At 40.2% G+C, this 22326-nt stretch overlaps 1 protein-coding gene across 2 annotated transcripts in view; it reads left to right on the top strand.

The window, feature by feature from the left end:
* The first annotated feature begins 138 nt into the window (after positions 1-138).
* LOC135550515 (ectodysplasin-A-like) overlaps positions 139-22326 on the top strand; it is a 60963-nt gene continuing 38775 nt past the window's right edge. For both annotated transcript variants that reach the window (XM_064981418.1, XM_064981417.1), the window contains exon 1: positions 139-568. In XM_064981418.1, coding sequence (XP_064837490.1) covers positions 263-568 — 306 coding nt within the window. In that variant the 5' untranslated portion in view covers positions 139-262. The remainder of the gene's footprint in view (positions 569-22326) is intronic.

The raw sequence follows: 22326 nt of genomic DNA, 5'->3' as shown, positions 1-22326 counted from the left end.
CCCGGACAGCATTCGTAGTTTTGAATGGAGTGGGACGTAATAGGCGCAGCCCAATCAGATACAAGAGGGGCGGATCTTTCGACAAGGATTGCTTTAAGTTACGGTATCAGTGTGGGTTACTGTACCGTCCCTCTGCCTTGATGTGGATGGAGATAACTGTCGATGTGCGAACGTTTGAGCATCAGACAGCCCAGGTTAGGGCCATAGCATCATAGACAAAAGCCTAGTATGCTGAAATAGCAACGACTGAAAGTATTTAAACATGGCACCTAAATCTATGTCTGAAAAGTTTGCACACATAGAGGAGATTGACTTGAAAGAGACTACTTGCATTTGCAGGAAACATTGTAATAACTGTAAAATCTTCCTGGGATTCTTCGTCTTATCCCTTTCATTGCATCTAGTAACGCTTTTCTGTTATTTGGACCTGAGATCGGAGGTGAAACGCGAGATTCTCCAGAAGAACAGAGAGGAGACAGTGTCACCGGCCGCAGACGATATGAATGACCGATATTCTCCAGTATTCCAGCTGTTGGATATCAGCTACCCAACTGATCTACAGCCACAGGTATGTTAATTATCGGCTCTTTAATAGCGTAATAACACTAAACATATATTAACATTTAGTAAGAATTCATATAAATACACATAAGAGGACCAACGTGTAGCCCACACCAAATTATTTTCACTTGTGGGATGTTGAAACAACATGTGGCAATTTCTGTCAATTCCGATGAAAGGATGTGTATGATGAATATTTACCGCCATCAGTTAGAAACTTTAATTTGTCCTTGATCAGACACAGTAATACAGTATACTGGTCAGTGTTTCTCGGATAAGGACTACTTAGGCTTTGTTTTATTATGATACAGTCTAGTTGCATGTTGGCAGTATAGCTATACAGAGCATAGTTTCACGGTAGAGGCGCCCAATTGTTTATTGTTGCTTGAGATGGATAATGGTTAATAATGCTTTTGGTGAAAGTATTTTTTCCAAAGTGGTTTAGCGAGGATTTGAATAGTGAGTGTATGGTTTAAGTGACCTGATGGTGCATGTTGAGACGAGCAGACATCTACAGTAGAGAATACTGCCTGCATGTCATCAGCATGTGGCACAGTAAGATTCCACACATCCCCTCCAAGAATTAACAACCCACTCTCACATTTTAATGCATTGGCATACTATAATGCCTTACAATTTCTTAATTGACTTCAGAAAAAACCTGGGGGCATTTGAGTTGTTACTGGAATCAAATCCTAAAAGGAGCTAAAGTTCTCTTGTCAGTTATTCTTTAAGCCTGTGGATTGACAGCATGGGAGAGAGAATGCTCCCACCTGTCTGTGAGGCTGGGGTGTAAGATGGCTCTGCCAAATGTGCTTGGTTTAGAAAATATGGTCAGAAGCATGATCAGCCATGTTAAAAATACAGCTGCACAGAAACATCATGGCAGTAAAATGAGACTAAGTGGATGCCTTTCAATTACACATAAATTACACCAACAATTCTGCAATGTTAAGATCCATCTGGCCCTCATCTATGTTATAATCAGATGAGATGAGAAAGGTTTATTGGTTTGTTTGTGATCATGTCGCTCTGAATTCTCCAGAATCCACATTGTTGTCTTTGACCTTGCTACGAACTGCAAAAGTACTACACAGCACAACTGGTTGCTTATATCTAAAGATTGCCATAGTTCAACAAAAATCCTCAGCTTTTAAGTTCAGTCACTATGTTTTTTGTAGGCCTATGGATGGTTTATACATAGAGGTTTATTTAGAGAAAAACACTTCAAAAATCCCAAATGAGATTGTAAATTAGCTAAAGCAGGTAAATGACCCCCCGCTTTGTCATTTCAACTTCCCCAGGCATTGTGGCTTGTCTCCAGAGCTCAGTGTGAAATCTCTGGCTAGCAGAGTTAGCTCCACAAAAGATCCAGTGCCAACCCTCAACATCACTATTAAATCAAACTGTGTGCTCTGTTGGAGTATGAGATTTCTTACAGGATATTACCTTAATAGCAACATTGTGCACGCAATTAACAACATCCACACAATTACTCAACTCCATTAAAATGTATATTTGTTTGAGAATGTACACATGGCTGTAAATGTTAATAGAGACAGGCAAATATTTGAAGTGAGAGGTCTTTAGAGATGATTTAGGCCCCATATTTGGAAATATCTGTGAAAGATGTGATTACGGATGTGTGTATTGTTTCTATCGTTTGTTTGTCTGTAGGGTAAGTTGCATTGGGTCCTTATGATCATATATTCAAGCAAAGGCTCAACCTGAACCAAAGAACCATCCAGAGGGGATATGGTCAGTGTTCAATCTGAGGGCTGTAGTTATAGAGGTTAGGGACTGTAATTTTACAAAATCTTTTGTAATACCCACCACTCAAGCTCATAAAACATAAGTAAACATCCCTGATGGTGAACTGTAGATGTGTGGTCAAGAACGATGTGCTTATTTTAGCTGTAGGTTTTAATAGAGTTATTTGGAATGATTTCAAAGGAACAGTGGGCCTCAGGCCATAGTTGTTACTGGGGACAGGTGTCAAGACTATTACAAGTTTTGTTCTGCTTGCAAGGGAGTTGGGAAAGAATGTTTGAATGACCTTAATTGTCAATTATGTTTCCCATGATATGCACCTGCATCTATTTAGATTAACTTGAGGGTGTAGCTAGTGGTTACACAGATGTTCTTTTCTTTCTTATGGGAAGCTATCCATACAAACAAAACATTTTGTGCCTTTCGGTATGTTTAGAAAACAGAGGAGAGACTAAAAGTTACTGCTAACTAAAGAAATGAGTCAAGAAAGCTAAAATTGTTTCCTGTTGAGTATTATTTTGAAGGTGAAAGCTTTTTATATCATAAAGGGATTTACCTCTTGCATGAGACTGGACACAATAGCTCACGTTCATTGCTTCTCCCTCTTGGAGCTACTAATTAGATCGACCAAACAGTTTCTAACCTGAGTCATGACTTAAGACCATGTTAGCCCACAGAGCTAAAGTCTAGGCAATGGTATTAGCCTTGGGAACTAAAACAAGTCTCCAGGTCTCAGGCAAGGTTACTCATCATATCAGGGTATTTCACAGAACCACCACTGCAACACTTCAACCCCATTCAACCTCCTCCTCCTCTCCACCAGCAGCTAATATACTTCAACTGTATGTTCCAAATCACATGCAACTATTTTCAAAGGAGACTAATATTGATCAATCATATAGCAGTAAATGGATGGCTTTCCCTTAGAATTCTATTCAACATTTTGGGACAAAGTAGGCCCTCTATTTACACAAATGTAAATTCAGTACTTCCTAGTTCCATGTATCAAACAGTTATTTCAGTTAAATTAAAACCAGGAAAATCTGGAGAGTACCCTGCTGATTATAGACCCATACATTTAATCAATTGTGACAATAAAATGATAACAAAGCTTATAAGCAATAGAATGGCTAAAGTCTTACCCGACTTGATACAGACTTGATACATATCAATCAAACAGGGTTTATTAAAAATAGACAAACAAATACAAGAACATGTTTCAGTTTAATACAATAAGCAAAAAAACAAGATATAGATGAATCAATAATGGCTGTTAAAGCCGAAGAGGCTTTTGACCGTCTTGAATGACATTTTCTATTCAAAACTTTGGAAGCTTTCAACTTTTCAGCTGAAATACATGTCATTCAAATATTGTATAAATGTCCTAAAGCAATAAATATACACAAATAATACATTATCTCTATGAAATTGCTTAAGAAAGGGACGTAAGACAGGGATGTCCCCTCTCCCCTCTCCCCCCTCCTGTTTACAGTGGCAGTTGAACCGCTTGCAGAAAGACAGGACCCAAACGTAACAGGTATCAGTATTGGTAAACATGAATATAAACTCAACTTATTTGTAGATAATCTCCTGATATACCTGTCCAATATTGAAGACTCAATACCCCCTTTGCTAAAACTTATGACATATCGTTAACTGCATTAAAGAGGAACAATGGGTGCATATTGTCCCCAGAATCTTTGTGTTGATTTTCAAAGGATAAATCTAAGAACATTAACAACTTCATAGTTAAGAACACTATAACAATATGGAAGAAAATGAAACTCTCACGATGGTAAAAAAAAAAAAGAAAGGATTTTGGAGACAGGCGCAGGAATACACAATAGGGGTTTTTGATACACCCAAAACAAACGCGTATACACTGGGCTGAACCCAAACAAAAGAGCGAGGGTAAACCTCGTTGACTGACACGGGACGATACCGATAATAAACCATATATAAATATATACAGTGCCTTGCAAAGGTATTCACCCCCTTGGCATTTTTCCTATTTAGTTGCATTACATCCTGTAATTTAAATGGATTTTAATTTGGATTTCATGTAATGGACATATGCAAAATAGTCCAAATTGGTGAAGTGAATTTAAAATATCACATGATCTTAGTATATATACACCTGTTCTGAAATTCTGCAACACCACTAAGCAAGCGGTACTTTGCTCCACAGCGGAGATTGGAGTATTTGTCCATAGGACCACTTTAAGCCGTACACTCCACAGGGCTGCAGGCAGAACAGTTGAAACTGGAGCAGCAGCATGGCCAGGTGGACTGGGGACAGCAAGGAGTCATCATGCCAGGTAGTCCTGAGGCATGGGCCTAGGGCTCAGGTCCTCCGAGAGAGAGAAAGAAAGAATTAGAGAGAGCATACTTAAATTCACACAGGACACCGGATAAGACAAGGGAGAAATACTCCAGATATAACAGACTGACCCTAGCTCCCCGACACAAACTACTGCAGCATAAATACCGGAGGCTGAGACAGGAGGGGTCAGGAGACACTGTGGCCCCATCCAATGATACCCCCGGACAGGGCCAAACAGGCAAGATATAACCCACCCACTTTGCCAAAGCACAGCCCCACACCACTAGAGGGATATCTTCAACCACCAACTTACCATCTTGAGACAAGTATAGCCCGCAAGGGGGGGGGGGCAACCCAGACTGGAAGACCATATCAGCGACTCAATTAATTAAAATGTAACAAGTCTGAGCAGAACGAGATTAGGAAGTGATTATACATGATTATACGGTTAAATAAAGGTTCAAAAAAAGGTATTGGGTAGCCTAGTGGTTAGAGCGTTGGACTAGTAACCGGAAGGTTGCAAGTTCATACCCCCGAGCTGACAAGGTACAAATCTGTCGTTCTGCCCCTGAACAGGCAGTTAACCCACTGTTCCTAGGCCGTTATTGAAAATAAGAATTTGTTCTTAATTCACTTGCCTAGTCAAATAAAATCTGAAAGGCCTTACTTTATGGATGTTAATATGTATGAGCCTCCCAAATTCTTAACATTATTATGGAGGTGATTGTTCAAAACAATCTCATTCTCACAAGACCACCACCCTTCTATCCTCCCTCCACCTCCCTCAGATAGTGATCATAGCAACTTCCTGGGCCAATTGCTGGACCTACATCCAACCTAAGGCACTATACAGCATGTATTATAAACCTAAACTGCACTGTAATGTTTATTAGCGTATTAATTGCATTACCCATAGATGTTCATGTAATGCGAAGCATTGAATGGCACCAACACTGATTACAAATGCTAAAGTTTATCTTTGATGAATATATATTTGCATCCATATAATAACAATGTACTGAAGCCAAAATGTAAATTATGAACACTGCTATTAGATCACTCAAATAAATAATAGACATATTGTCTACATTTTCTCAGCATAGATTGTTGTAGTGGTTTGAGTTTGGAAAGAGACTACAGATGTAGGATCTTAAATTGAGCCAGTTTGCTACAGCAGGAAAATACTCCTGTAGCAACAGGAAATGTCAATTATTATGTGGATTATCATTAATGGACATTTTTGTAGAGATTCATAAAACTTTCTGAAAATCAAGTTTGACATTTCTAAGTGGAAATTACCAACTTCAGAAGCCTTTTAAAACCTCAAATACAGTACAAGTTAAACATGTCCTGATCAAATTAAGATCCTACATCTGTATGAAAAATAGAGGAGTAGTGAAAGTATGTTGTCAACCTTGCTGCAGAACAGATGTGGGGCCACATTTACGAAACATGTTTCATGTGGTTTTCTGGTTGCCCCAAATTGGAATTGTTTTAAACAGAAACTGTCCCAGGAGGAAGGGTAGGGTGAGCACTTGGAGGAAAAACATAGGGGGGGGAGGTAGCAGGTGGAAAAACATATTTGCCAAATTACTGACAGGTGCTCCACAGCCTTGGTTAGAAGGTTCAAATAGAAAACACAGCATGGGGAATTGAACAAGCTTTCAGAATTTGGCGAAGAGCCACTCAAAGCAAGATGTGACCTTTTTAGCTACCTAGCACCAAGATGTTGGGATATTTGTTGGAATTTTCTTTGTGGATATTTATTTAAGTGTGAGAGCTACAGTTTTTAGGTTCAATGTCAATTGATTGGTCGCTGTTCATACTGTAGTTTGGTACAGAAGAATGTTAAGCGAATTGAGCTAGACATATTGTGGGGTTTCATGATTGGTACTGATCTGAGCATGAATGTGTTACCTCAGCTGACTAATAGATCAGACTTTAGCCTTACATATGAGGTCATGCCAAGCAATTCCACTTGTTCAACACAGGAGATCAACATGCAGCAGCTTGGCCTTGACTTGAAATTTGATCATGGGTTCATGTTAGGGTTGAATCATTTCCCGGTATTTGACAAATATTCCACCCCGAGAATACATCGCTTTTCTCCGGGTAACCCAGTATTTGCAGCCAAAACCGGAAGTGTCATTCTAAAGCATATATGTCTGGATTTGATTAGAGCTTTGATCGGCATGAAAATTCAAGCCTGATGCTACCTGAGCCTGATGAGGCATACATTAGATACATTTTATGAGCCCTACATTAAAGACATTTTATGATCCCAAGCCCAAAAAAAGCCCAAATGATTGTGCCGTTATCCAATACTGGTCTATGATATATAGGCTACCGCACATTACGCCTGACAGAAAAACATAAAAGCCCAAACATGTAGCTATGCTCTCTTGGGTAAGTAAATGAAACAAGCTCCAATAGGCTAATCTTTTTGAGTGTGGACTGTAGCCAATTAGGGGAAATGTATTATACTGTATTATATGGATTGGAATGACGAACCTCTCTCAAACAATGAAGCTGGGAGCGAACATGCGATGCTGGTGCAGGACATGCGGCCAACAAAGTTACAATTATAGGCTAGTGAATTTGACTTAAAATTTGACATGTAATATGTTCTATTTTACATTTTTATAATTAGTAGGCTGACGGAAATATAGGCTACCTTTTATAATATTTTCCCTAATGTCGTGCGACTGGTATTAGCCCACCGCCTTTCTCTCTCTCTATTGTTGCTTCTTTCCTTCCTTGCTTTCAACAGTTAAATGAAATAAGTTTCGTTTTCCTTAAATTCATAACTGTAATGACATGCTTGAATAATATAGGGTCTGAATAAATAACTACTATAGACAACCGCCGTCGCACGTTCTCTCTTCTTTCAAACTCCTGTGAGTTCTGTATGCTGCTGTATTTAACATTCAGCAAACAAGAGCGTGCATCCCTCTTCGAATAGTCTATTTGTATAAGAAATGCTTTAAAAGATGTCCAGCAATCTATTTGTAGTCTAGCTTTTGCTGGGACAGCCAGAGCTAAGGGGCGTTTTTTTAAAGAAGAGAAGCTAGCGGAGCGCAGGTGCGTATTGCACAATATATATTGAACAGGATTATGATTACCCTATTTTGGATTAAATTGGAATGGAATTGATAGAAAGACTGCGAGAGAGTGCTCGTGTGCTTACTGATTTAAAGCAACGATATTCGAGTGATACGCCGTTTTAAAACTCTGCAGATGCAACTACAAAAATGCATCTTTACAATGGAAAAATAGGGTGACCCCTAAAGCCAGATGGAGATGTGTAAATTAGATGTGCATTCAGTCCTTATATTACTGTAGCATAGGCTATGCTGCAGCAAATGTAGTCCTTCCTTTCACAAGAAAAAAGTTACCATGACGAGATAATACATGCGTTGTATTATGCGCTCCATACTGAGATGAGCTGTCTGTTCCCACCCTGAGCGTTGATGAGTGATCCTGCAGATACCAGAGTAAGCCAAGGGCCTGTAGAGAAGCCAGATTTAGACTTCATATGTCATTTATCAGTTCCATGTAACGTCATGCTGTTCATATGAATAATTGATTATAATTTACCGGTTTCTCTCAGTTATTTATACCAGGAAAGGGAGTGGATTTGGGTGGTAAATCTCAGTAAACCGGTTGGAGCAATTCGACCCTAGTTCCTGTTGAAAGTGATCAATCTGGAACGTTGTGTAATGATGACCTATGCTCACTTAATGCTCTTTTTGTTATATAAAGGAAGGCCCATGTTCTTAAGGCAGCAAATGTAGTCCTTCCTTTCACAAGAAAAAAGTTACCATGACGAGATAATACATGCGTTGTATTATGCGCTCCATACTGAGATGAGCTGTCTGTTCCCACCCTGAGCGTTGATGAGTGATCCTGCAGATACCAGAGTAAGCCAAGGGCCTGTAGAGAAGCCAGATTTAGACTTCATATGTCATTTATCAGTTCCATGTAACGTCATGCTGTTCATATGAATAATTGATTATAATTTACCGGTTTCTCTCAGTTATTTATACCAGGAAAGGGAGTGGGTTTGGGTGGTAAATCTCAGTAAACCGGTTGGAGCAATTCGACCCTATTTCCTGTTGAAAGTGATCAATCTGGAACGTTGTGTAATGATGACCTATGCTCACTTAATGCTCTTTTTGTTATATAAAGGAAGGCCCATGTTCTTAAGGCAGCAAATGTAGTCCTTCCTTTCACAAGAAAAAAGTTACCATGACGAGATAATACATGCGTTGTATTATGCGCTCCATACTGAGATGAGCTGTCTGTTCCCACCCTGAGCGTTGATGAGTGATCCTGCAGATACCAGAGTAAGCCAAGGGCCTGTAGAGAAGCCAGATTTAGACTTCATATGTCATTTATCAGTTCCATGTAACGTCATGCTGTTCATATGAATAATTGATTATAATTTACCGGTTTCTCGCAGTTATTTATACCAGGAAAGGGAGTGGGTTTGGGTGGTAAATCTCAGTAAACCGGTTGGAGCAATTCGACCCTAGTTCCTGTTGAAAGTGATCAATCTGGAACGTTGTGTAATGATGACCTATGCTCACTTAATGCTCTTTTTGTTATATAAAGGAAGGCCCATGTTCTTAAGGCACTCATTCCTCTACTGTGTCTTTAATCCTTAAAAGCTTTTGCCTTCAAAATAATGTGTATTTTGGAGGGGGGAGGGTTACTTTTAATGAACCCTGTAAAATCTGGTATTAAAAACTGAAACTAAGAAAACACTGGGCCAACAAAAAGCATGATCCTTTGTTAAAGATATTGAAAACATTCCAGGTTTTTATTTGAAACAACTAGATGACCATATGCAGTTAGACTGCCTTAAAATAATACAGAACAGTTAGATAACATTTTGTCATCTCCAGAGTCTTCTTCTGTGAGGCTCTCTGATAAGAGTGATTTGGGAAAGCAAATTGATCTTTCAAATACTAAAGTAGATGAAATTGTTATGAATGATTTGTCTCATGGACCAGGTTCTCTGAAAACCCAATGACATTCTCTTTCCCAAAAGTAAACATCCATAAATAAATATCTTATTTTGAGAAAAGTTCATGTTTTCCACAAATTGTATCTCTTGTCCTCTTTTGTCTTTTGATGTCAGAGACAGCGGATTATGACAGTGTCATTTGTGATGAGCCAGCATCTTCATTTCTTGCAGAGCAATGTCCAAAGGCCTTCGTGACTGCCTTACTGAAAGCAGCTGTGAGACATTACTGGGACTAGATGAGATAAGGCGTGTCTGAGACGTCCCAGGCCCTTTGTTGATATGCAAAGTGTTTGAAGTCAGTTTCAGTGCAGCTAGGCTTATGGGGAGAAAAAAACAAACGTGTCATGTTGGAAAGCCTTATATTACTTGTGTTTTACAGAGCACATCTCAGATTGTCTTTCTTTGTGATTTAGTCCAATTTTAGAGAGCTATAAAACGAAATTACAGGGAACAGGGGGTTCCCTTTTTTATTTGTAGTATCTACAGTAGGTACAAGAGCTTTACTATAGGCTTCCCGGGTGGCGCAGCTGTGCCATCAGAGTCCCTGGGTTCGCGCTCAGGCTCTGTCGTAACCGGCCGCGACCGGGAGGTCCGTGGGGCGACGCACAATTGGCCTAGCGTCGTCCGGGTTAGGGAGGGCTTGGTCGGTAGGGATGTCCTTGTCTCATCGCGCACCAGCGACTCCTGTGGCGGGCCGGGCGCAGTGCGCGCTAGCCAAGGTTGCCAGGTGCATGGTGTTTCCCCCGACACATTGGTGTGGCTGGCTTCCGGGTTGGATGCACGCTGGTTGGGTTGTGTATCGGAGGACGCATGACTTTCAACCTTCGTCTCTCCCGAGCCCGTACGGGATAAGACAAGATAGTAGCTACTACAACAATTGGATACCATGAAATTGGGGAGAAAAAGGGGTAAAAAAAAGAGCTTTGCTATAAAAGAGGAAGTTAAAGGACATACGAGAGACTATGCAGCATTGACATAGTGGAGGGCATATTCAGTGGCCATCTTGTGACCTATGCATATTCAGAAGTCAATCATTTAGTTTTGACAGTGTTGGGAGTTTTAATCAAATGTACATCTGCACCTGGGTCTACTTTCAAACTAATGAAGATGTAAATAAAGTGAAGGTTCCTAGATATGTTTGTAGCTGTGCGAACATGCAAGTGTTGTAATTGTTGTAGATCACATTCTAAATTCTCTGAAAAAAGTTGGCCTCATCACACAATGGTGTGGCTTTACTGTGTGTGTGGCAGACTTTACAAGATGCCAGGATAAATAATCTGACTCATTATGAATTATGACCTGTTTCATTTCTTAAATGTCCTAATTGATGTAGACTATTCAAATGAGCTACAAGGAAATGAATTGATTCTTTACTAGATTACATACAGATGTTGCACTGAATAATAATTTTATTTCAGGAAAAGCAAAGGCACAATTTAAAAAATATTTTATATTACTTAAACAGATATGTTTTATCTTTTAAATCTCATCATCAATCAGATGATTTTCAAACGGACTCTCACCATGCATCGCCCTTGTAGGCTACTCTTCAACACAAATACAATATGCTAAGATTCTAATATTGTCTGATGTTACTTTCCTGTGCCAATTATTCTAAGCATTTTTCTATGATTGTATGATAAAATAATTAGTTCCCAGTTCGCAGGTAGGTGCGAGTGCACACTTGATGACAGTATGCCTTGCATATTGGATTGTGATATGGCAGCTGAAATGAGTTGTTTAAATATATTGGGAGTTATTAAAGAGTTACTGCCAGTGACCGTGTTTTACCATTGATTGAGTTTGCCAACCTGTCAAAACATTGGCTTCTATAAAGCTGAAGCTTTAGCTGACAGTCACTATTCTGTGAGCAGGTGAAGGTGTAAATAGCCAGTACCTCTCAAAGTGTCAAGCTTTGGCTTTCTTTCTGGTTGTTGCTCCCTGCTATTTCACCGTGATCAGCGTGGCAACTATAAACTCACACCATTGCGGTCATCCATGGCCAAGACTTAGAGTCTGCATGAGGATGACCAAATGACTTGGGATTAGTGATTAAAATAGAAAATCTGAGAGCCTCAAACTTGCATTAACATTTCTCCTGAGAGGTCAAGAATGTGGTGGTCTTGAACTGTATGTTTGGGGGCTTCAAGGTAAAAGCTGAAAGAGAACATGCTTTTCCCCTGGTATATTAATGTACTCTTAAACTCAGTGACACATAATCCTATTTTATTATTTCTGGCCTTATATACTAATTTATATTTGATTCTCCATGTAATATGTGAATTGGCTGTCTACATCATAGAGTATTGCATGTCTATTTGATTTGATTTATTTCTTATCCACTTATTGGAGTGTTTTTTTATAAACTTCCCCCATGTGTATGAGTCCTTAAGCCCAAATTCAAAATCTGTTATCAAACCATCTCTAGAACAAAGTGCAGCTGATTGCCAATCCTGCAATTATTTGAGGTTTATTTCATTGCTTAGTCAATAAGGGAATTCTGGTTTCTGGACTTTTGTGGGAACAATTGGAGCTTGGGAGTAGTTAGAATAACATTTTCGCAATATATATTTTCATAGTTTGAAGAAAGAGCCCAATGAGTCGTATGACAGGCATCTTGGCTATTGTTTAAAGAGGCTAGATACTGTTTGTTGTGTTCAGACAGAGGAAAACCCAGTACTTAAGAATATTTCTTCTCATAACTCTAGCTGAAAGAGACCAGTCTTTGTTTGAAGTCTTCTTGGAGTGTGTTGACATGACCATAGTAACACTGATTCCCAAAGCAGCACTGGATGGTCTCGTTCAAACAGATTACAACAATGAAGGCTAGTCACTCACAACTTTCATAAAGTCACAATTAAGCCTTCCTAATGAAAACAATTTCAAGCTGGCCATAACGAACTGAACTGAAAAGGATTGAGAATCACTATGAATTTTGTTAATATTTACTGTGTGTGGTTCAGTAACTGTGAAGACCTCACACTAATCTGTCACATAGCTGGTTCATGTTTTAAAACATTTTCATCAGGGGTTTGATCCAATACATTTTGTATGTAATTGTCAAGATTATTTTCCCTTCTTTTGAGGTTTTCTCATGGTTAGTTGCAGCTTTGAAATTTTATTTAAAGCTAATTACAGTTAAAGTTCGAAGTTTACGTACACCTTAGCCAAATACATTTAAACTCAGTTTTGCACAATTCCTGACATTTGATCCTAGTAAAAAGTCCCTGTTTTAGGTCAGTTAGAATAACCACTTTATTTTGAGAATGTGAAATGTCAGAATAATAGTAGAGAGAATAATTTCTTTCAGCTTTTATTCATTTCATCACATTCCCAGTGGGTCAGAAGTTTACATACACACAATTCGTATTTGGTAGCATTGCCTTTAAATGTTTATGTTTAACTTGGGTCAAACATTTCGGGTAGCCTTCCACAAGATTCCCACAATAAGGTGGGTGAATTTTGGCCCATTCCTCCTGACAGCTTGACAGAGCTGGTGTGAAATTGAGTCAGGTTTGTAGGCCTCCTTGCTCACACATGCTTTTTCAGTTCTGCCCACAAATGTTCTATAGGAGGAGATCAGGGCTTTGTGATGGCCACTCCAATACCTTGACTTTGTTGTCCTTAAGCTCATTTTGCACAACTTTGGAAGAATGCTTGGGTTCATTGTCCATTTGGAAGACCCATTTGCGACCAAGTTTTAACTTCCTGACTGATGTCTTGAGATGTTGCTTCAAAATATCCACCTAATTGTCCTTTCCTCATTATGCAATATATTTTGTGAAGTGCACCAGTCCCTCCTGCAACAAAGCACCCCCAAAACATGATGCTGCCACCCCCATGCTTCACAGTTGGGATGGTGTTCTTCGGCTTGCAAGCCTCCCCCTTTTTCCTCCAAAGAAAACAAAGGTCATTAATGCCAAACAGTTTTTTGTTTCATCAGACCAGAGGATATTTCTCCAAAAGTACGATCTTTGTCCCCATGTGCAGTTGCGAACTGTCGTCTGGCTTTTTTATGGCGGTTTTGGAGCAGTGGCTTCTTCCTTGCTGAGTAGCCTTTCAGGTTATGTCGATATAGGACTTGTTTTACTGTGGATGTAGATACGTTTGTACCTGTTTCCTCCAGCATCTTCACAAGGTCCTTTGCTGTTGTTCAGGGATTGATTAACACTTTTCGCACCAAAGTACATTCATCTCTAGGAGACAGAACGTGTCTCCTTCCTGAGCAGTATGACGGCTGGTGGTGTTTATACTTGCGTACTATTGTTTGTACAGATGAACTTGGTACCTTCAGGCGTTTGGAAATTGCTCCCAAGGATGAAACAGACTTGTGGAGGTCTGCAATTTTTTGGGGAGGTCTTGGTTGATTTCTTTTGATTTTCCCATGATGTCAAGCAAAGAGGCACTGAGTTTGAAGGTAGGGCTTGAAATACATCCACAGGTACAGCTCCAATTGATTCAAATGATGTCAATTAGCATATCAGATGCTTCTAAAGCCATGACATCATTTTCTGGAATTTTCCAAGCTGTTTAAAGGCACAGTCAACTTAGTGTAGGTAAACTTCTGTGAATTATAAGTGAAATAATCTGTCTGTAAACAATTGTTGGAAAAATGACTTGTGTCATGCACAAAGTAGATGTCCAACTTGCCAAAACTATAGTTTATTAACAAGAAATTTGTGGAGTGGTTGAAAAAACGAGTTTTAATGACTCCAACCTAAGTGTATGTAAACTTCCGACTTCAACTGTACCTTGGTTTGAAGAAGGCATAGCTGCTGGGTCTCAACCTAGTGCAGGCTCATGCCCCACATGCTTTTAGTCAAACCCTATTCATTTCCTATTACAAACAATTGATGGCTTTTGAAAATTGTCGTGGCACAACAGTGTGTTTATTAAGTGTAACCAAATCCTGTTTCTTGTAAAGAGGGTAAATCCGCAAGAGTCACAAACAGATACAGATGAGTTTTTCAAAGCTGTGGCTTTTGCTACTGCGATGACAAGGGAGTGTGTAGTTCCTCCACATTGGCCGGCAGTGCAGTTGAACTGATGTGACAGAACAGAGACAAAGAAGGGCTATCCCCATTATCTCACCATGGCACTGCCGCAGTCACACATAGCCTCTCATCAGACACTGTCTATCATGATGTCTATCTTCAATTACTTTTTCACACAGAAAAAAAGGTAAAGTCATCACTTTGCTTAAAAGAGGGGTTGGCGTGTGGTTTGAATTTGAGTTGGTCTTTGCAGGATTCTCTCATCGTAGTACAGTCTTTGTATTCTAACACTGCTAAACATATAATAGGGTAATGAACCCCATCCACCCCCCCTGTGTTGCACAGGCCTCGGTGATGCATAGCTGTTATTTTGGGTAGGAATGCCAAAATATTTACTCATAGAGGCTTTCAGCTCTCCGTGGTTCTCATTGTGAGGATAGTTTACTGCTCAAAATCTATTGTTTGATTTTAGAATCTCTTTTGCAGTAAATTACCAACATATCTGACTGTTTTAATCAAAGCTGTTTGGTTTTTGGAGGACAAAGATGTTTTCATTGATTCTTGTTGTTTCTGACCAAGTGACTATTGGGCAATCGTTCATTGGCCAAAAGACTCATTTCATGTTGTTGTTAGGCTCCTGATATTGAGACCATCAGTAAACTAGAGATGCATCAGCCTTCATTTTGTTGAGAAATGTTGTGTCTCAGAAGGTCTGATCAGTAAACTATTACTTCATATCAATAAGATATTCATAAATATCTCAGTTTGTTAACATTTCTCATCTCATTGTGCACTGTTCTTCATGTTTCATGAACGCAATGTCTAATATTAATGTGTTGGGACCAGATGGCAATAAACACTTGTGCAGCTGTAAATGTTTTACTACACACGTATTTGCACAGATGGCAGTATTAAACAATCCTGATTATGGGTTCAGGTGGATTGCTCTCTCCGTTGAACTCCAGGGGACTATCATTGGACTCTGTCATGAGTGATGCTTTAAATTAAATCATCATCATGTGCTATCTAGAACCTAAAAGGGTTCTTCGGCTGTCCCTATAGGAGAACCCTTTGAAGACCCTTTCTGGTTCCAGGTAGGACCTTTTCCACAGAGGGTACTACATGGACCCAAAAAGGGTTCTACCTGGAACCAAAAAAGGTTCTCCTATGGGGGCAGCCGAAGAACCACTTTGGAACCCTTTTTTCTAAGAGTGTGGGTAATGTCCCATACAATTCTTGATTGTCGAATACTGTTCTCTGACATTGTTGTTTTACACCCTATTCCTACAGTATGATAGTATTTTCTAGTGGCAAAAATGTACAATACTTTTTTGTTATTCTGTAAATTGTTGAGAGAAGGAGCACAGTTCGTAGTGGGTGAAATCTGTAGACTGCATATAATGGAGGATGGTTGGTTTTCTGTGCTGTGATGTAGACTAGCGTTGCAGTACAGCTGTGTACCATCTGGCCAGGGCTGCAGACTGGTGCAACATCTGGAGCTCTGTGGACAGACAAGTCTCTCTCTCTCTTTCCTCCACTGTACTTTATCGAGGCTAATACTGGGCTTGTGAGGTGAGTACATGTTCACGTCTGGTCAAGTGCTCTAGCTGTAGCCTCTCATCCAGTGTGAGCCTCGGTTGCTGATGACTGTCATTATGCCACTGAGCACACAACACCACCAGGTTCTCTTCTCTTATGAGTCCCTGGGGAATGGATATGATTGGCTGGATAAGAACTCTCATAAACTCAAGGTTAAAGGGTGGATTATGATTATAATGTTAAAAAGGAAAGCCATGAATAGAGCTTCTTAGACCACATCAAGTGAGGCCATGATGATCACATAATCAAATTGTGTTGGTCACATACACATATTTAGCAGATGTTATTGCGAGTCTAGCGAAATGCTTGTGTTCCTAGCTCCGATAGTGCATTAATATCTAATCATTCATAACAATATACACACATCTAAAAGTAAAATAATGGAATTAAGAAATATATAAATATTAGGATGAGCAGTGTCGAGGTGGCATTGACTAAAATACAGTATACACATATGAAATGAGTAAAGCAATATGTAAACATTATTGAAGTGACTAGTGTTCCATTATTAAAGTGACCAGTGATTCCATGTCTATGTACAGTTGAAGTCGGAGGTTTACATAGCCAAAAACATTTAAACTCAGTTTTTCACCATTCCTGACATTTAATCCTAGTTAAAATTCCCTGTATTAGGTCAGTTAGGATCACCACTTTATTTTAAGAATGTGAAATGTCAGAATACTAGTAGAGAAATAATTTATTTCAGCTATTATTTATTTCATCACATTCCCAGTGGGTCAGAAGTTTACATACACTCAATTAGTATTTGGTAGCATTGCCTTTAAATTGTTTAACTTGGGTCAAACGTTTCGGGTAGCCTTCCACAAGCTTCCCACAATAAGTTGGGTGAATTTTGGCACATTCCTCCTGACAGAGCTGGTGTAACTGAGTCAAGTTTGAAGGCCTCCTTTCTCGCACATGCTTTTCCAGTTCTATAGGATTGAGGTCAGGGCTTTGTGATGACCACTGCAATACCTTGACTTTGTTGTCCTTAAGCCATTTTGCCACAACTTTGGAAGTATGCTTGGGGTCATTGTCAATTTGGAAGACCAATTTGCGACCAAGCTTTAACTTCCTGACTGATGTCTTGAGCTGTTGCTTCAATATATCCACATAATTGTCCTTTCCTCATGATGCCATCTGTTTTGTGAAGTGCACCAGTCCCTTCTACAGCAAAGCACCACAACATGATGCTGCCACCCCCGTGCTTCACGGTTGGGATGGTGTTCTTCGGCTTGCAAGCCCCCTTAAAGACACAGTCAACTGAGTGTATGTAAACGTTTGGCCCACTGGAGTTGTGATACAGTGAATTAATCTGTCTAAACAATTATTGAAAAATTACTTGTGTCATGCACAAAGTAGATGTCCTAACTGACTTGCCAAAACTATAGTTTGTTAACAAGAAATTTGTCGGAGTGGTTGAAAAACGAGTTTTAATGACTCAAATGTAGGGCAGCAACCTCTAAGGTGCAGGGTTGAGTAACCGGGTGGTAGACGGTGGTAGACGGCTAGTAACGTCATTGTTCACATATATCTCCGGTGTCACCTGGATTTTCTCTCTGCAGAGTTACAGAACCATGAGTCATCGTTAATGCCTGCTGCGTGGAAACGTTGCGTGCTTTGCTTAACTTGGCAGGCTGCGTGAACAGGAATCTGCATACTATTAGAAATGGCTGGAGTCAGTGCATGATCTGGATGAAGGAGGAAAGGAGAACAGTGTCCAAACCTCTTCTGTGGTTCTTCTTTCAATGTCTCTGTGTTAGTCTGACCAGACTCATATCTAAGGAATCACAATAACACTGATGCGATGCAAGCTCCTGACAGTATGTGTGATTAAAGTAGTCTGGGGAATGCCCTTTAAGATAAGTGTCCATATATTTTACAATTGCTTTATCACTGATGTCTTATGGATAGTCTGACTTGTCCCGATGCTGCACATGGTGAATCAATTGAATTGTATAGTACTTTTTACTTGATTTTAGAATGTTCAATATGTAGCGCCCAATACCCAACACATGGTGTTGTTTTCAGTTTGTGCAATACTGTATAACAGGGGAACAGTGCTCTCTACTCATGTAGACAGTAGACTCCACTTGAGCATCCTGTCCACACTATTGTTCTTTATATATCTTGTGGCATTCCTACTGATAGCTCGAGAGGTCATGGATACTGAAGTCTGTTGACTCCTAAGTACAAAGGCTCTAATATGCTGTATGTGGGACTTTCTCATTGTGCTTAAACTGTTCAATCTCCAGAGGCCTGTAACATGAGTGTAATTCTGACTTCATAGTGAGACAATCAGGAAGGCTTGTCTGGGCTGTACCATGACCGTTTCTGACATCTCAGTGGGATCTGGTTGGTTGCCTTTGGTGCTGAAATGACATAATGACTCACAAAAGCAGAAGATGTTGCATTGGTTTGTGTCCTGGAATTAATAGAAAGAGTGTCACTCTCCTCAACCACAGTCACTTACTTATTGATGGGCTTACCCACCCATTCTCCATGGAAGTGACAATCTTCCTGAGAACACTCCACACTGGGGAATCCTTTTTGAGGCACTGTACTGTAGCTACTGCCAGCATGGTTACGATGATTGAGTCTCTGTGTACAAATGCATCTCAGTGCAACCCCTGATGCGCCTCCCTTCATGGCTCACTCCCCCTACTCCACCCTACACATAACTCATGATGCTCAGACATTTGTACACACCTTTCCAAAGTTAAGGGTTAAAATTCAGTTTGAATAAGTTGAGATCTTTAATAGTGCCCATCCACAGTGTTTCTTGACTGAGTCAATACACCACTCTGTGTCTGTGCCAAATGCTATACAGTTTGCCAATAGGGCTTCCACACATATTGGTTGTAGTATAACTGTTAGCTAATAACTAATAGTTACTAGACATGTCAAGTGATTTACGTTCATTCCCTTTGAAATGTGATGTTTCATAGTCATATTGTCGATGTTTTATGAAATGTTTGAAATTACCTGAGCAATAGTGTGCCAGAAATGCTTTCCTATGATTGGCAGTTGGCTAACATGAGAGCACTTGGACAAGGGTGAATGTTAACACTCAAACATTTGGCCTTAGGTGGACCCAGTGCCCAGTTCAAACATGGGCCTCTGAGAATGGTGTCTGTAGACTGGTTCATGTAAGGCAGTGGGCTTCAAGACATGTTTCATTTCCCTTCTTTACAACAGTCGTTAACATCTCCATGATCTCTACATATACAATAGATTCTGTGCAGTATAAACAATAGCAGTTGTGTTTATTATTTGAATCATTCATGCGGAAGGTCATGAAATGTTCCACGCATTCATTGCGGGTGTTTTTATGGGCTGTTCACAACATAATGACTAACTGCATTTGTCATGATATAAAAACACTACTCATGAAGACACACTTGGGTTTGTACGACAAGTGAAAATAAATATGAAGGCAGAGGAAGCTACTGTGAAACATGCCCACACATACAGGGTAATCACTCTACCTCTCAGTCCCAGTGTTCCACGCAATGCTAAACATACTGGCCAAAGAAACATCTTTGTAATAAATGATGAACATGTTTTCCATTCATTTAACTCAAACTACCAACCAACAGTAGGCCTTCTACCTCTCCAAAAGCTTCTTATCAGAATCATCTTGTGGTGTCTAAACATTTGACCAAACACCAGCGTTGCTGAAAACGAGATCCTTCTTGATCCTATGCCAGCAATAACAAACAAGCAACCTTGCATACATATATTGTAATTTTTGAAAAATCTAGATGTCTTCAGTTTCCATGTTTTATGAATGAGTAGAGCTGCTATCCAACATGTATCTGATAACTGAAATCTGTGGACCAGCATGGCATGCATAACAGATACAATATGACTCAATAGAGCAGTATCCCCGGGCTCTAGTGTTCCTCCCATGGCTCCTCTTCCCCAAAATCATTCCCAAAAGTGATAGCACTACCCACTGTGCCAAAAATGCTTGACGTGTCACTGCAGGACTGAATTTAGGACGATTTTGGAATCAATCATGTGTTTTAATCCCATATGTACATATGTTTCCACTCTAATGTCACATAATCATTCAGTCTGACCCCTCATCAAAGTTACATGCTGTTTAGACAGAGGGGGAATACATTTTTCACACTGCACACACCAACATAAAGAGTAGAACAGTGTTAGCCTTCGTCAAGAATAAGACTCTGGGTGGTCTGTTTGCAGCAGTGAAGAGGAATAAGTCAAATCTCTTGTGTTTTTCTACCCACCGGTCCCCTCAGGGGTTGGCGTGTCTGAGTGGGCTGTGGGCTCCCTTTTGGGCCCCTGAGCAGAGCACGTATCTGACAGAGGAGCCTTTAAATCAAGTCCCAGACACAAGTGCATGACCCACTCTAGGGACAACACACAGTGGACATGTTGACTTGACCTCAGGCTCCAGATGTGGACTTGTTGTAACCTTATGATCCAGGCATCATTCAATGTCTTTCAATCACTGCAACATTTTCTTTCAGCTCATGGCAAAATGTGTAGAATTATAGGAATGGGCTGTTTCCCCCAAAAAATCCCTTGCGTGGGGGACCCGTGAAACTGCGGTACACCACTGCTTTCAATCCTGATTCGTGCAGGGAAGAATATCAGACTAATTAAAGTTGTTATAAAAAAGATTTATGCTGAAATTATGTATGCATGCTTGCTTGCCAATGTAGGTACAGCAGGTCTGCATTTGTTTGATACTCTACGTGTTGCCAAACACAAAACCGAGGTTATAGCAGGCAGTGACTCATTGGAAACATGCCTACTCAGCTTGTCCCAGTATCAGGCATCATACGCAAACAAGTGCTAAACAAAGTATGGTAAACACCCCTTGTTATGCGAAGAGAACTTCCTGGTCTCTTGACTGTTTGGAGTTCAGTTGAGTACATCATTCCAGTCCCAGTTCCAGCTGCACTACTAGAAACAGGGTCAAAGGTCTGTAAAAAAAAAAGTATGGTCCGCAGATCTCATTTGTTCTGAACATCCCTTTAACTGGAACAGAATATGGAAAAATATGACCATGGCATCCTGTAATCGGAACCATCAACTTATACTGTACATTGTAAGTTTGTTCAGACTGTATTCAGTCATGGAGAAAGCGCCCAATTGTCATAAAAGTAAAGATACCTTAATAGAAAATGACTCAAGTAAATGTGAAAGTCACCCAGTAAAATCCTACTTGAGTAAAAGTCTAGAAGTATCTGGTTTTAAATACTCTTTTCAAATTCCTTATATTAAGCAAACCAGACAGCACCATTGTCTAGTTTTTTATTTATTTATGATAGCCAGGGGCACACTCCAACACTCTGACACTTCTCGTATGCAGCATGTGTTTAGTGAGTCCGCCAGATCAGATGCAGTAGGGATGACCAGGGATGTTCTCTTGATAAGTGTGTGAATTTTCTGTCCTGCTAAGCATTCAAAATGTAACGAGTACTTTTGGGAGTCAGGGAAAATGTATGGAGTAAAAAGTACATAATATTCTTTAGGAATGTAGTGAAGTAGCCTCCCAAGTGGAGCGGTGGCCTACGGCACTGCATCGCAGTGTTAGCTGTGCCTCTAGAGATTCTGGGTTTGAGTCCAGGCTCTGTTGCAGCCAGCCGCGGCCGGGAAACCCATGGGGTGGCGCACATTTGGACAGTGTTGTCCAGTTTAGGGGAGGTTTTGGCCGGCAGGGATGTCCTCGTCCCATCGCGCACTAGCGACTCCTGTGGCGGGCCGACAAAGTCGCCAGGTGTGCGGTGTTTCCTCCGACACATTGGTGCGGCAGGCGTCCGGGTTAAGTGGGCATTGTGTGAAGAAGCAGTGTGGCTTGGTTGGGTTGTGTTTCGCAGGACGCACTGCTCTCGACCTTCGCCTCTCCCGAGCCCGTACAAGAGTTGCAGCGATGAGTGAAAACTGTAACTACCAATTGGATACCACAGAATTGGAAATAAAACAGGTTATAAATTCAACAAAAAAAGGAACGTAATGAAGTAAAAGTTGTGAAAAATAGTACAGATACCCCAAAAAACGACTTAAGAAGTACT

Source organism: Oncorhynchus masou, chromosome 12 (assembly GCF_036934945.1).
Source record: "Oncorhynchus masou masou isolate Uvic2021 chromosome 12, UVic_Omas_1.1, whole genome shotgun sequence".
In the NCBI taxonomy this organism is placed as follows: Eukaryota; Metazoa; Chordata; class Actinopteri; order Salmoniformes; family Salmonidae; genus Oncorhynchus; species Oncorhynchus masou.
Note: the sequence above shows the minus strand (reverse complement) of the source record. Positions and strands in the feature narration are given on the sequence as shown.